The 15,515-nt window shown below is 36.1% G+C and overlaps 1 protein-coding gene across 9 annotated transcripts in view; it reads right to left on the bottom strand.

Annotated features, from left to right (window-relative positions):
• The window catches only part of BTRC (beta-transducin repeat containing E3 ubiquitin protein ligase), a 151,263-nt gene that overhangs the window by 23,338 nt on the left and 112,410 nt on the right, over positions 1-15,515 (bottom strand). For all 9 annotated transcript variants that reach the window (XM_016120040.2, XM_016120041.2, XM_036223924.1 and 6 more), the window contains 2 exons: positions 3,576-3,807; positions 775-961 (listed from right to left, as the gene is read on the bottom strand). In XM_016120040.2, coding sequence (XP_015975526.1) covers positions 775-961; positions 3,576-3,807 — 419 coding nt within the window. The remainder of the gene's footprint in view (positions 1-774; positions 962-3,575; positions 3,808-15,515) is intronic.

Genomic DNA, 15,515 nt, shown 5'->3' with positions numbered 1-15,515 from the left:
TTTATTTATGAGACATTCACACCTGACTTTCTTATAGTGACATTCTAGAGACACCCTCTGAGATCAAGTTATATAAAAAGACATCTTCCAGAAGTTCTAATGAAATGGTACCATTTCGTTAAGAGAACAACAACAAAATTGGTGAAGTGTCAGGCTGTTAACTATATAATGCCTTAAGGAATTTACTGTTAAGTGAAACCTTGAAAATATAGGAGTCTTATGAAGAAACAATTATGTATAATAAATTCCATTCTTCACATTTTCTGATGGTTACAGTTCTTATTCTAGTTGGGCATAAAAATAATTTTGATTATGAAGGTGATAAAATACCATAGGCATGGGCTAAAGGCAAGGAATCTTCTGAAGGAGATCATGATTATTTGTTCTGGGCTGTTTCAGGGGAAGAAAGTTGGATCTGATGGCTTCTATGTCATCAAAAGTCATCTACTTGCCTTATAAACTGCCCATCAGCCCTTTTTCAGGATACTGTTTCTGCCCAGAAAACAGAATGCTTTAAATGGGAGGACTAGTCAGGTTTTCATTATTTTTGGAAAGCAGTATTAACACACATTTTTATGTCGTTTATGAGTGGTTGGTTAGAAGAAAAACTGTCATGTATATGGACAACTATTTTACTTTTTTTTTTTTTTTTTGCTATAAACCAGCAAAATCACTGTATTAAATGAAATGGTCTCATTGGTTCCCAACAATATTCCAATGACTGAACAGTCAGGTCCTGAAGCTCTATAATAGCAAGAAAATTAAAAGGCTCACCACCCTCTTCGTTCTGCCAGGCCTCTCCACAGAGAATCTGTCCTGACCATTCTCTCAATGAGCTTTTTCCATAACATGCCATCAGATGTCACTCGGTACCATTCTTTGCACACCAGTTCAGCAGCACATAGTGATTTGGCATCCAGGTATGAGAGAATGTTCTCAGCAATGTGATCTAAACCCCGAGCTTTTGGTGGCGGGAGGAGGCAAGAAGAACACAGGTGGTGAATGATTTTTTACAAAGGGTCCTTTAAAACAGAACAGCATTTATTCTGCTATGAAGGCATATCACTGTCCCTAGTGTGGTACAGTTTCTTTTTCAAACAGAGACTTGGGTAAAATGAGTGTCAATAATTTTTCCATAAGGTTACAGAAATGAACAGTATTTTCTATCTTCTGTTAGCTAAGAAAGTTAAAACTAACATCCAGCAAACCCCCCAAGATATTAAAAATAAAAAGGATTCCAGAAAACAATTCACATCTATCTGTATGGATTTCAGCACTAGGGGATGTTCTATGGATGGCATCGCAAACTCTGTGATTCAGACCCCCCCAAATCTCTATATTAGGTCCATTTCTCATTCTGTTTCTATTACTGCTGCAGTTCCAAAGCTGTTCAGTAAAAGAAATATCCTTTAAATGTACTGGGGGAAAGGTACTAAGTCAGAATGTGCTGGGTTATAGAATTTTGGGCATGCAGAAAGGAGAGAAGGAAGAAATACAGACTGGCATAGGAACATCCCAAGAGGAAAGACAGAGAGGTATGTTTAAGTTCAAGGATGAGTTTAATTTCAGATGTTTAAAAAAAAAAAAAACAACAACTACATTTGAGAATAGTTGCTGCTATATAACCTAAATGACAGTTGACAAAAAAAAAAAAAAAAAAAAAAAAAAATCCCAGACCAATAGATAACTTGGTTAGAATTTCAGAGACTATTTCGTAGGGTGTACAGAGGAAAACAGTGAAAGTAGATCTTGGGCTTTGTAAATCAGACGGGCTTCCCAATTAAAATTCTCTACCACCCAAATCTGTACTGAGGTCTCAGAGGAAAAGATTCTATAAAACAGGATGATCGCACTAATAAACCTTTTGGCTGCTGTTCTAATTCACGAGTGAGAAAAAAACATTCAAAAACATTTCTATTTACAGGTTACATATCAGAGGTTTGCTAAAGTCTTAAACAGTGCATAAGGATACCTTCATACTTGCACTCTCTTAGGCAGAAACTTAACAGGAAAGAGAATACCATATTTCATTTTGTGCTTTTCCCCTGAATCATACAAAGACATAATTGGACGCCATTAGGAACAATCCAAATGTGTTTAAACATTATTCTAATTATAAAGATTGTATGGATATCAGTCACATTGTATAAATTTGGAAAAGAAAGCATTAAATGGATCTTGTTTGGCTGGTGTCACATGTTCATATTTAAGTATAAACAGATGGAGTTATCCATCATCTCATTCTTATTAAAGGACTATAACTATAAGCCAATTAAAGATATAATAATTAGTTCTTCATGCAAAATACAAATACAGTGATGGTACAATTCCTGCATTTTTATAGTGAAACTTTCTACACTATCAGATGTTTCCAAAATCCATTTCTGTTTTTAATGGCTGCTATCAAATTGCTCCTGATCTTTCACTATGTCCCTATAACAAGTCTTTGGAAGTAATTTCACCTAACACTGCAAACAAACCCATTACATTAATGGATTACAGACAGTTTTTGAAGTAGTTTGGTTTACTAAATGTAGCCAGATGGTGTAAGTTTATAAGTTAAAATGGCTGTGAAGCATTAGACTGATGATTTAATATCTTATAAAGTGGTCAGCCAGATACACATCTGGGATCAGTATTAGGCAAAGGATACACTAGTCTAATCAACTGCTGTTCAATTTTTAGTGGTATATGCTTGAGATAGTAGCATGTCTCAGTGAATGAGGAAAGTACAGTAATGAGGTACATACTGCACAAAGAAAACTGCCTGTGGCTAAAACAAAATCTAATGAGTGAAGAGGGGGCAGAAATCTACTCTATTTAACGAAAGATACAGGTACAAATTCAGCTTTAAAATGCTTATTCATAAGATATACACAGATATTTCTTTTGTTTTACAGGGCAATTTAAATCACAATTTTGAAAAAACAATTTTTTAAAAAAAATGTACTTGGCAAAGCAACGTGTTAATAAGCAGTTTTGGGGAGGTTTTAAGTTGGTATATATCTTTTAGAGGATAGTTTGGCACAAGTAATAAAAGTCTTAAAATATTCACCATTCTTTAATATAGGAATCTCACTTCTGGCACTTTTCCATAGGACGCCCAAAAGATTAATGAATAAGAATGTCCATCGCAGAATAGCTTAATAATAGAAAAGATATTTTAAACTACCCAAATGTTAAATAAAGAGATTAAATAATATGCACTTCATCTGTTACGAAGAATACATACCTATAAAAATTATGTTTTTAAAGAACAAATACTTGGGAAAATATTTTAAAAGAACATAGTAAAGAAAAACAGATACTGGCTCAGGAAAGATGTTACGTGGACCAGTGTGTGGGTAAAACCAGGGTGAACAGATAGGGAGAACATAGGGAAAAAGAGTTTGATTTCCAAAGTTTTATTTTTTGTATTTATACCCCAAGAAGGTACAGTTAAAGGACTCCATTTATAAAAATCAAGCCAATAAAGACTTTTAAAAAGAGAGGTGTATAGCTGAAGATCCAGTACCATTACCATTGTAACATATCTTCCAGGCAAATTAATGGCTCACAAACACCCACAGACATACCTGGCAGAGCTGTTATGAAATCCCTCTGCAACATAGGTTTAAGATACGAGTTTATGTGCCCATGCTGATAATGACACATTTGAGATATAAGATGTTCCACAAATTCCACTTGATCGGACTCTGACCACTGCTCAAAATATTTGACACACAGTTCCTTTTCCTTCTCATAGCTTGCCGAGAGTTTCCGTTGCTTGGGCACAATCATACTGGAAGTGCCATTGGCAAGTTTTGTCTGTAGAAGGGGTAGATTAAAAGAAACATATAACAATAAGTACTGAAAATGAGAGAAATGTATAATTTTCTGGTCTGGCATCCTATGTTATGTCTATATGATGGTGTTCACTCTCTTACTCTATTAGTAAATAGACATTGTTAACATGGAAAGCCACAGAAATACCACAGTAAGTTGGTAAATCAGGAATATTGTTGGATGACTAAGCATCCATTTCCCAAAGTTTACAGGAAGATGTTACTTGGAGATATGTAGATGAAAACTGAAAGGTGAAAGCATTATTATTATTACTAGCAAGCAAAAAAGCTAATTTGCTTTTCTTTGTATACACCAATTACTGGACATTTATACAATTACTTACAACTTATTATTTAATAGTCAAATAAGAAATCCTCTATCCAAAGAAAGGCTAATAAATAATTTGAGAATCTGGTACCTTTGGAGCTAAAGCTTAAATAACATTTATATGCTTAATCTGATCTTTCCAAAAAATCTTACCTCCACTGTCATCGAATTTATATGCCATAGTCTTTTTTATAAACTGGATCGGTCAATAAATATTAATTGAGTACCTACAATGTGCCAAACATTGTCCTAGGTGCTAGGAATACAACACTGAACAATAACAACAAAGTATCATTGGGACCTTTTATATTCTAGCGTGTACGGTAAGTTAAAATAAAGCAGGATAAGGGACTAGGGAAAAAAAGCATATGTTATTATACTATAGGCAAAACTGTAAGATGGTCCCCCAAGATTCTCAGCCCCTGGTATACACACAACTTCTCTCAGTTGTTTAAGCGAACATGTAGGTACTGTAGTGATTTAAGGGCCCAAAGCAATTGACCTGAAGACTGGGAGATTACGCTGGTAGGTCTGACCTAATCAAATGAGCCCTTTAAAAAGTTTTCTCAACTGGTTGCAGAAGAGGAAGATCAAGTGGCAAGGAATGCGGTTGGCCTCTAGGAGTTGACAAAGAGTAAGGAAATGGGGACCCCAATCCTACATAGGCAAGGAACTGAAATCTGTCAACAATGAGCTGAGAAGATAATTTTCCCCCAGAGCCTCCAGATGAGAACTCAGCCTGGCCAACCTCTTGATTTCAGCCTTGCGGTACTCTGAGCCAAGGACCTAGCCATGCTATGCCACACTTCTGACCTAAAGAAATGTGAGCTAGTGGATGGACACTGTTTTAACTTAAGTTTGTGGTAGTTTGTTATACAGCAATAATAATAATAAAAAAATACACCTCATATAGTTATGTAAGTCTAAGGAGTCACAGATAGTTTCCCTAAAGAGATGACAACTGAAATGAAACATGAAGGAAATGAGGAACCAGATATTTTGTTACATGTGAGAAGAATGGTCTAGGCAATAGGAATTTTGAGAGCAAAGGTCCTGGGTGGCAGTCTGTCTGCCATGCTCTAGGAACAACGAGAGGGCCCAGGATGTCTGGAACCAAGTGGGCAAGGAGAAATAGAGATGTAGAAGTAGTCCAAGCCAGATCATCCAGGTCATCTAGATGATGGCAGCGAATCTCCAAAGAGGGCCCCAAACAATTCCATCCCTCCCTGAACACGAATGCTGTTTCTCCCATCAAGAAGTGGAGTTGGTACTAGCCTTTGAATCTGGGCTTTGACTAACAAAACGTGGAAAAAGTGACATTTTGGGGCTTCTGAGTTCAGGTGGCTCTGCTTATTTCTTCTTAAGAGTCTTGAGCTACCATGTAAGAAATTCAAGCTCCCTGCTAGAGAGAAATCTGGAGGATGAGAAACTCTGCAGAGAGATAGGGTATACAGAGAAGCACCTAGAAGCCTAAGAGTGACATGATCGGACACCTTTTAAAAGGATCACTGCTGTGTGGAGAATAGACTGTAGGTGAAAAGAATGGAAGTAAGGAGACTAGTTAAGAGACTGTGCCACAGTATTCCATGAACGAGACAATCATTTGGACTAGAAGGGTAGCTACAGAAGGGTGAGAACTGAAATTCAATGTATAGTTTGAAGGCAAGGCCAACTGAATTTGCTGATAGGCTGAATACGGGGTATGAGAAAAAAAAGAGACAAGGACCATACCCAAGTTTGAAGTTGGGGAACACTAGAAGCCTCAGAAATCAAGTGAAACTTTTGCTACTGTGAAGAAAGTTGGTTTTCTCTAGAGGATAACCACAAAATGGTACAACTGGGTACTTTTCAAAGTAATTTGATTGATCTTCAGCATATTTGCCTGAGGTAAGCCCATCTCACCAAGGAGACCCATGTTACTATGGGGTCTTACCTGTTCATACATAGTGAATATGCTATAAAACTGTATCAAATTTGGATAATCAACTTCTGCTATTTAAGGCACAGGCTTGACTTAATTTTTAAATGTTAAATCTTACAATGCAGGCCTCTTTACAAATGATTCCTGATACACAGATCAAAGTTTATTTTTAAGAATGGCATTAGCCACTCCGGTTAAAACAGAAAGAGCTGATACCTGTAAACAGCAAGCCCTAGTGTACAGTTTGATGTTTTCTAGCATAAATGCCACTGTTGTCTATGACACAGACTAAAAATGATTAATAAGAACCTTGTTGGACACAGGCCTTGGGGGACTTTAGGGCTGCTTTCTGTGTAGGTTATTTGTTTGCATCTTAGAAAAAGAAAACTTGTGAAATATGGAGTAAGATTTAGAGAGCTAACAAGCTTAACCAAATGCCACTTTTCATCCCAACAACTAAAACCTCCCACTCCATCATCTTTCATATATTTGTCCTTTGTCTTGTAAAAGGTGGCAATGGACAGGAGTTACCACCAGAACACTGTTTTCTGGCTAAAGATTAGGAATGTCAGTAACAGAGAACAATAATCAGCAAGAAATGTCAGTGACAGAGAACAATAATCTGCAAGGTACTGAAATTATTCTGTTTATACTCTAAACAAACCAGCTGTTTCTATAATCATGGAAAGTCGTGCTTTGATCAGTGGCTGTCAGACTATTAACACATAAAAGTGCCTAAAAACTTCACACATTTGGAATTATCCCATTGCAGGTGCTAAAGTTCAATACTTTCTTACACTTTTAACAATCAAATCATAAATGAGACCTAAAACATTTTACTATTAGAAATACAGTATAAACTGAGAGTTCATGTATTTACCACCATTTGGGTTACTCCAGCTGGTACTACAGTTTAGTCACCACCCCTCAGACCACAGTATTTCCTTGTGAGCTAGAAATATGCACACCTCAGATGCATCATCACTTCAGCTTAGTTGCTCTTAATCACTACACCATACTAAGAGCTTTGGCCCTAGAGTAGAAACCTGGTTTCAAATTCTGGCTCCTCAATTTACCAGCTGTGTGACATGGAATAACTAACTTGATTTTTTCTGAGTCTGTTTCTCTTTTCTGTAAAATAAGGATAATTATAGGATCTATTCCACTGGGTTTTTGTGAGAATCAAATAAAATAATTTAAGAAAAGTATGTTTAGCTCATCTGTAACACAGTAAAGTGCCCAATAAATCAACAATTTAGTGACACTTATAATACTGCTGGGGTTGGACTCTTCCTCTCTTTTTGAAAATACATCCTTCTTTCTCACTATTAATAAATATTTTTGTATTTTAATTTTCACTGAAGTATGATATACATAAAAGTACATAATTTTAAGTGTGTACTTAAAATTCACATCTTGTGAATTTTCACAAGATGAACATACCCATGTAACCAGCTCCCAGATCAAGAAACAGTTTATCTTGAGCCTCAGAAGCCTTTGGACTCAATATTTTTAAGATGTTCATTCTTTCCAATTGATCTATATAGAATATCAATTGGAATCCCAGCAGACAAATTGACAAGCTGATTCTAAAATTTTATGGAAATGCAAAGGACCTAAATTTTAGCCAAAACAATCTTGAAAAATAAAAACAGAGATGGAGGACTTATATCACTGAATTTCAAGATTTTCAGTAAAGCAATAGTAATCAAGATATTGTGGTTTGATGTAAAGACAAGCATGTAGATCAATGGTCCTCAATAGAGTCTACAAATAGACTTGCATATAGCCAGCTAATTTTTGAGAAAGGTTCAAACTTTTTATTTTTTAAGAAAAAAATTGAAAAGTTAGCATGTGGCAAATTTTTAAACTCTGGTTCCCAAAAGAAACAGTTAAGAAAATAAAAATACAAATCTAGGAGAAAATATTTGCAACGTATGTATTTGACAATGGACATATCTAGAATGTATAAAGAACTTTCACAGCCAGATAATAAGGAAACAAATAACCATTTTCTTTAAATGGGTGAAAGATATGAACAAACACTTCATAAAAAAAGATCTCCAGATGGCCAAAAAACACATGAAAAGAAGTACAACATCATTAGTCAGTAGGAAAATGCAAATTAAAATTACAATGAGACACTACTACATACTAACTAGAATGGCTAAAATTAGAAAGACCAACCATACCAAGTATTGGCAAGAATGAGGAGCAACTGGATATCTCATACATTGCTAGCAGTCATGTTTAATGGTACAACCACTTTAGAAAACCAGTTGACAGTTTCTTATAGAACACATACTTACCACCTGACCCAGAAATTCCACTCTCAGGTATTTACCCCCTCCAAATGAAAACATATTTCCACCTAAAAACTTATATATGAACATTTATAGCTGCTTTATTCATAATAGTCCCAAATTGAAATAATCTCCATGTCCATCAAGAGTCAAATAAACAAATTGTGATAGATCTATACTATGGAATGGTACTCATTAACAAAAGAATGAACTACAGATACACAAAATGACAAGGATGAATCTCAAAAACATGCTTAATGAAAGAAGGCAGGCACAGGAGTATATATTTTATAATTCTACTTACATGAAACTCTAGGAACAACTAATCTAATTTATAATGATAAAAACAGATCAGTGGTTGCCTGGGGCTGGATATAGGGGTAGGATTGACTGAGTTAGGGCACAAGGGAAGTTTTTGAGGCAATGAAAATGTTTTACAGCTTGATTATTACACAGCTGTATACATTTGTCAAAATCCATACTTAAAATGGGTGAATTTTATGTAAATTATCTTAATAAAATTGATTTTTTTAAATGCTAAGGATAGAGTATGCCTAGGATAAATGCCACTATAATATTTATTTCATTTGCAACTAAGATATTACATTTGCAAAGAACTCTGGAGATAAAGGCCTTTATTATTAACCTTCTTCCTTTTATCATTCTCCTGTACAGATTTTTCTACTAACATCTAAAATAAATGCAGCAAAATTTCAATTTGAGAACCTTTGAAAATCCGCAAGGGTATCCTGAAAAAACTCAATTATTAAAAAATCAAAAGGTTGTATATTAGAGTGTATGGGAAAGAGGGTAATGGCTACTGGTGGCAATAGAATTGATTTGGCTTTCCCAAAAAAAGCGTGATGACTCAACCACTACTGTTCAAATGTCTAGGAAAGCTGACAAACAACCTTGGTTTAATGGTAACACTTTCTGCCACCCCTGCATATCTCCTCTTCTGCTTTTCTGTTTACAATGAACAGTTATTTCCAAAAGAAAGAAGCTGTCAGGTGACAAGCACACAAATGAAAGAGTTTAAGTATTTATATCACTGCCCTCAGCTTTGTCCTCAAAGGCTAAGGACTAACATTTCCTTCCCCTAAAAACATATTACATGTATCACTTTCAAAATTACCATGAATGTCTCTGAAGCTGCCGCCAGAGCCAGGAGGGAAAAATAACATACTTGCAGACGCCAACTAGCCTAACTACCACATCCCTGCAGTATTAAGTGTGCTGACTTTGCTAAGACTATTGTGCGCTGCTTGGAAGAGACAGCACAGACTAGCTAAAATTGACGGTAAAATGACAGATATTTCTAGTTTGCATGCACATCCTGCCTTATTTAACAACCAACGATGGGTGTGGTAAGAAGAAAAAATGTTCTAGACACAGGACACCATTTGGAATTAGGGGAGTACAGCCTAGGTGAAAAGAGTAATATTTACAACTAGAAAGATGCAGATGGTATTTCTGTTTGGCTTTAAGAAGGACTTGAAAGAATGGCACTGAAACCCATGGTAGGGGAAAGGGCACATAATGATTAAGATGAATGAATCTAAGAATAAAATGGCCAAGCACTGTGCTGTGGATAAGACTGTAGCCTAGGAGGAATAGGACACGAATTTTGACTATGGTTGGAACTTTAGAGTTATCAATCGACCAACTAGTTACTGAGTGACTACTCTGTGTTGGACACTTAAGTACTGGGGAAACTGTGGCAAACAGGCACACATTTCTTCACCTTCTCTGGGCAAGAGTGGAGGAAGGACATTTAATAAATATGTTAATTTCAGAAACAAATAAGTATTGTGAAGAAAACAAAACAAGGTAACATAAATAAGGAGTAAGTAGTCCAACTTACTTTAACTGAGATGGTCATGAAATGATGCTAAAGGAGGTAATATGTGAGATGAGATCTGAATAATGAGAGTCAGTCTTGTGAAGACCTAGGGGAAAAGCCTTCCAGACAGAAGGAAGAGCAAGTCAAAGGGCGTGTTTAAGTGAAAAGAGAGAAAGAAGTCTAATATGCCTGGGGTGGAGTGAATGAAGGAGAAGGTGGAAATGAGGTCAGTGAGGGGTCCTGGGGCCAGATCATATAAGGCCTTCTGGGACACAGTAAGGAGTGTGCATTTCTTCCTTAATGTAAAGGGGAGCCCCTGGAGGTTCTGAAGTAGTCAATATGACATCATTTGATTCCTGCTTTAGGAGTATTTACACAGGCTGCCATACAGAGAATGGGCGCGGAGGCTGGGGAGATGGGAAGGGGGTAACAAGAGCAAGTTGTGACAGCAGAGGAAGAAGACCAATTAGAAGGTTGATAAAATAAGAGTTGATCATAGCTAAAATTAGAAGAGACGGAGGAGAAAGAACTTGTTGAGAATTTTAAGTCTGGGTTATAAAACACATTTTTTTCAGTATAATGATTTACTTCTTGAGTAGGGCTGATTCTTCAAACATTTATTCTGCTACATTAACCTGGAGGGGATAAAACCAGAGTTCTTGCTCCTGGGGCTGGAGAAACAAGAAAAAACATTCAAGAGTTTTGAAGGGGAAGGGGAGATTTTTAAAAGGTCTATACACTACTCTCTATTCTGTTGCTAGGCTTTAGTTAAATAAGAATCCCAAAACACTGATTTTAAAGTTCTTTTTTTCTATTGTTTTCTTTGATTTCTTTGTAAAAACATCTGTTTTAAAAAGTCAACATGGTCTTGGTCAAATTAAGAGGAAATGATGTTGTCTACATTTTGATTAGGACTGAAAGAAATAAGTAAGCACACCTAGTGGTGGAGATGGTGGTAGCGGGGAGGCTCAGAACAGCTCTAGAACTCCCAAGAACCAGGGGAGAAAAGAAACAGGAACCCAGAGGAATAAAAACCATTGGTACTTGAGCATCTTTTAACAAGGGGATTTTAAGGGAAATGGAAAGAATTTTGGCCATAAATTAAATATGCAGAGTAAAAGCTGATGAATGCCCAAAGATGGAATCACAACTTTTAATATTCCAGTTTTCAGTTCTTTAAAGACTTTAAAACTTTTAGTGACCCAAGAAGTAGTCTATCATCCTCTTTGGGGGGCGGGGGGAGGGGGGGGTGAGAGTGCAAATGAAAAGAAAACGGTGGCTGTATGTACAGAATGAAATATACATTTCAACAGAAGTAAACATCACATTTTTCAGTAGGATTATTGCATTAATATTTTAACAGCTTCTACTAAATATGATTACATATTGGGTGAACTCATAAATATGTCAGATCTGATTAGTGGATGTAGAAGGCAGGAAGGGGCAGATTTGTCAGCAGAAAGAAAGTTCACATTATGACTCTGACTGGTTTTTAATAACCAACAAAAAAGCTTGCAATTACTTCAATTCTTTTAAATAAAACTCACTAGGAAATGAACTCACAAATGTACCAGTATATATGATTATTTAAAGACTGGACACTTGCCAATCTTTTTTTCTATTTACTAATTATAGAAAAAGCCATATAAAAAATTAACCAAAAGCAAAGTGAAGCCATTTTGATTATTTCCAGATTTTAAAGGGAGTTAAAGGGAAAAAATAATTACTTAACATTTTAGGTTTCAAAACTGGGGCTCTTGTTTCTGTAGTGCATTCCCTCATGCAACTTTACAGCTTCCAGGACGATAGGTTCTTTTGTTCTAAACCAAGAAACTCATAGTAGTTTAATTTACTGCTACATTCTTATAGCTACTAACTACACACACCTCCAAGGCTGGTAAATCCACTGATGTAGACAGTGTCACCTTAAAAGGATTTTTGGATGGGTCGTAGTGATGGGGAAAAAAAAGAACATAATGTTTAATTATAAGAAATGATTGAAATAGGCACAGACATACCCTGGGTGCCTCTGCACTGCAGCAAGCTCTAAACTTGTTATCGTTAATGGTTTAAATTTCACTGTGCTAATCATTTCAGGACACAAGCCTTTCTTGATAATCTAATGAATTATTCCAACATCCTTCAGCAAAAAAAAAAAAAAAAAAAAAAAAAAAATCCTCCATGACAGCACTAATTACAAGACGTTTTCCCAGTGCTTATGTAAAATATGACAGAGCAGCAGCTTAGGGAATTGCAGAAAACTGCTTCTAATTTCCACTGAGAAACTGACAAACACCTCTCTTTCATCTCTCCCAGCTCTCAAGTAAGATTTAACTTTCTCATTTAGTTAATTACCGAGTGAGGATCATCATTTCCCCGGATCGGAGCGGCACAGAGCCTTTATCGTGTTAACTTGTGAACTTGATCGATGGCTGCTGCTAAAACTTAATAACTTCACCCCCTGGCAAATTGTAAGATAAATATAATAGGAGAAACTCTGACAGTAAAAACCTGCCAGAAATGAGCACTGTGTTTATGTTTCTTTGCAGGCAGCAAAAAAACAACCGATAGCTTATTACTGGTTGCGTGTTACTTATATTTAAAAGACTCCAGGCAGTTAACTTTCTATGTACTGTTAAAACTTTGCTCACAAGATGGGGAAAAATGGGAAAAAGCAGCAGTAATGCAGACTTGGGGAAGTGAGAGAAGAAGTAAAAAAATAAAGGGAAAAAGGCAAAAGCAAGGAAACAAATACAGAGTGTAAAATCTTTTATATTGTCATATCTTTATCATATAAAATGTCCAAACATCATAGGCATAAAATCCTTTTTAAAAAAAGAATTCTGGGCTTTTAAGACTCTGTATGAACTATATCTACTAGCAAAGCATGAAGATTTTACTCACTCAAATATTTTCAATGACCATAAGTTCATGCCTGAAAAATTCAATTAGCTCCAGAATTCCTAGATCTCTTTTTCAAAACCCCTGCAGCTAGAAAACCGTTCACTAACTACATCATTTAACCCCTTCTGAAATGAGTACACTATAGCTAGGGAATGCAAAACTTTGTCTAGAACACTACATCTAGTCTTACATGTACCTTGCTCACCTATGCTAGTCAACTGAGAAGGACATAATCTGGAAGTTCCTCCTTTGCTCAAACTTGAATCTGAACTTGGAATTTTAACATTTAACTGTGGATCAGCTGGTATCATGGGCTGTTACAGCTAGTACAACATGAAGTTCATGCTTCTGGTAACCAATAGTACCAAGGACAATAGACAAAGTATAACAACGAGGTATAACAATAGTAGAATGGGTGCTCACCAATGCCAGTCCACTCAATGTCCCCAAGACTGGTAACAGGGCTGAAAACAAATCTGCATATAAACTGCCAAGTCTGTTATACTGACCACCCTCATAGTAAAAATATTATAAAAAAACAAAATATGAACTAAATTTAAGGATTTAAGAGTTTAAGCCTAACCTGTGAGAGTGTATTTAACATCCATTATGTACTACGAGAGCACCAAGAGCTGAAGGGTTCACACTGCAGTCCAAGGGGCCATAATTTTCAAAGTTGAAAAAATTTGGAAAACCAAATACCAAAATGGTGAACCAAATTCATATTAACTAGAAAACCAAATTTGATTTCTCATTTTGTTTAGTTTGTACTTTTGTTAAATAAGGCTCTATTGGCATCAGGCACAGAAAGAGCAAATGATTTTTTAAAAATGGCATTTATAATAGACACTCTTTAGAAAATATGAAAAATACAGAAGCACAAAGAACATAAAAATTGCCCATAATCTCCATCATCAACAAATAGGATTCTTTGTCCATGACATCAAATTAATTGTAGCAGGCAAAATTTATCTCCTTTGCTGAACACCTTAGAAAAGTCAAGATCTGATCCGGGAGGATACAGAATTACAGGTGATTGTGACTGTGGAAAGGAAATTAAGGAAGGGGAAAGAGAAAGGGGAAATGGGGAAGCAGGGAGAGTGTGAGAGGAAGAAGAGAACAGAAGAGAGAGGAATGATGAAAGTAACTGGAGATGGGGTAAAGGGGAGAATGTAGACTAGGGGGCAGAGGTAGGACAGAGACCTCAAAGAGATGGAAAGGGTAAGCAGGGGTAGGGAGAGATAGCAAAGGGGAGATGGATGAAGGGGAAGGGAAGAGATGGGAGGAGTAAGGGTGAGGTGGAGAGAGATGAAGGGGGAAAAGCATAAATATAACCAAATACAAAATGGACCTAGCATTACTAAGCTCACCTGTTCCAAGAAAAGCAATATGCTTGTTGGACAAACAGGTTCTCTCCCACACAATAAACAATAAACATCAAGAGGGAGAAGAGATGAAAAACTATTTTCCTAAACCACTACTTAATGTTTCAGGCAGAGTAATAAAGTTTAACTGTCTGGAATCTGGTTGCTCTTTCTGTAAACTTCCTCAGATAGAGGCTGTTCATCTGCATGTTAAATAATGTTAATATTACCAAAATAAAATTTCTGTGATGGAGAAAGTTTAAATTGTCTTCTCCCTGACTCCCCCCTCAGATTCTCCCTTTTAACATCAGAAGCTTAAGTTCAACCATAAATAACAGAGAATGATGGAAGCATTGGTTGCCAGAGGAAAACACAAGAGACACATTTAAAACACCATTATAAAACACATGGGGAAAAACAGAGTCAGTTTTAAATAAAGAGGAAAAACTAACTTCCTCCTCTTTGTGCTCTAGTCCTTACATTTTGTGTCCAATAAAATGGTCTCAAAGACTTGGTAAAACTTGCTCCTGAGGAAAGCTTTTGAGAAGCTACAGCTAAAACCTGGATTAGGAAAATACAAGGTTTTATGTGGGGACAGGATCTCAAGAAGCCAACTCAGCTTTCTAGAAGAAATTCAACTCTTTCCAAACGCTCGTTAAAGCATGTTAAATGCAGCAAGAAATAATCCTATGAGGCAGCAGCACAGGCGTCACATAGCTGCAGCGAATGAAGTAAATGACTTGTAACTTCTGAAGTCCTGGTTATCTGCAGGTAAAACTTTAATAACCCTTGGAGCATCAAGGGACCAAAGACATTTCTCTGTGGAATAGTTGGGTAATTGTTTTCTTAATTTATCCAGGAAAAAGCTTAGTTTGGATGTACTACTTTTTTTTTTTTTTTTTTTTAAGCAGAGGTGATCAAAATAGCTCAGATTCACATAAGTTAAGCGAGTTTAGACTAAATTTTTAAATGCAGTTATTATGTAAAGTGTATACTTTTTCTAAAATGAAATTCTGGCCCTTCTTTTG

This window comes from Rousettus aegyptiacus, unplaced genomic scaffold (assembly GCF_014176215.1).
Source record: "Rousettus aegyptiacus isolate mRouAeg1 unplaced genomic scaffold, mRouAeg1.p scaffold_m13_p_6, whole genome shotgun sequence".
Classification (NCBI taxonomy): Eukaryota; Metazoa; Chordata; class Mammalia; order Chiroptera; family Pteropodidae; genus Rousettus; species Rousettus aegyptiacus.
Note: the sequence above shows the minus strand (reverse complement) of the source record. Positions and strands in the feature narration are given on the sequence as shown.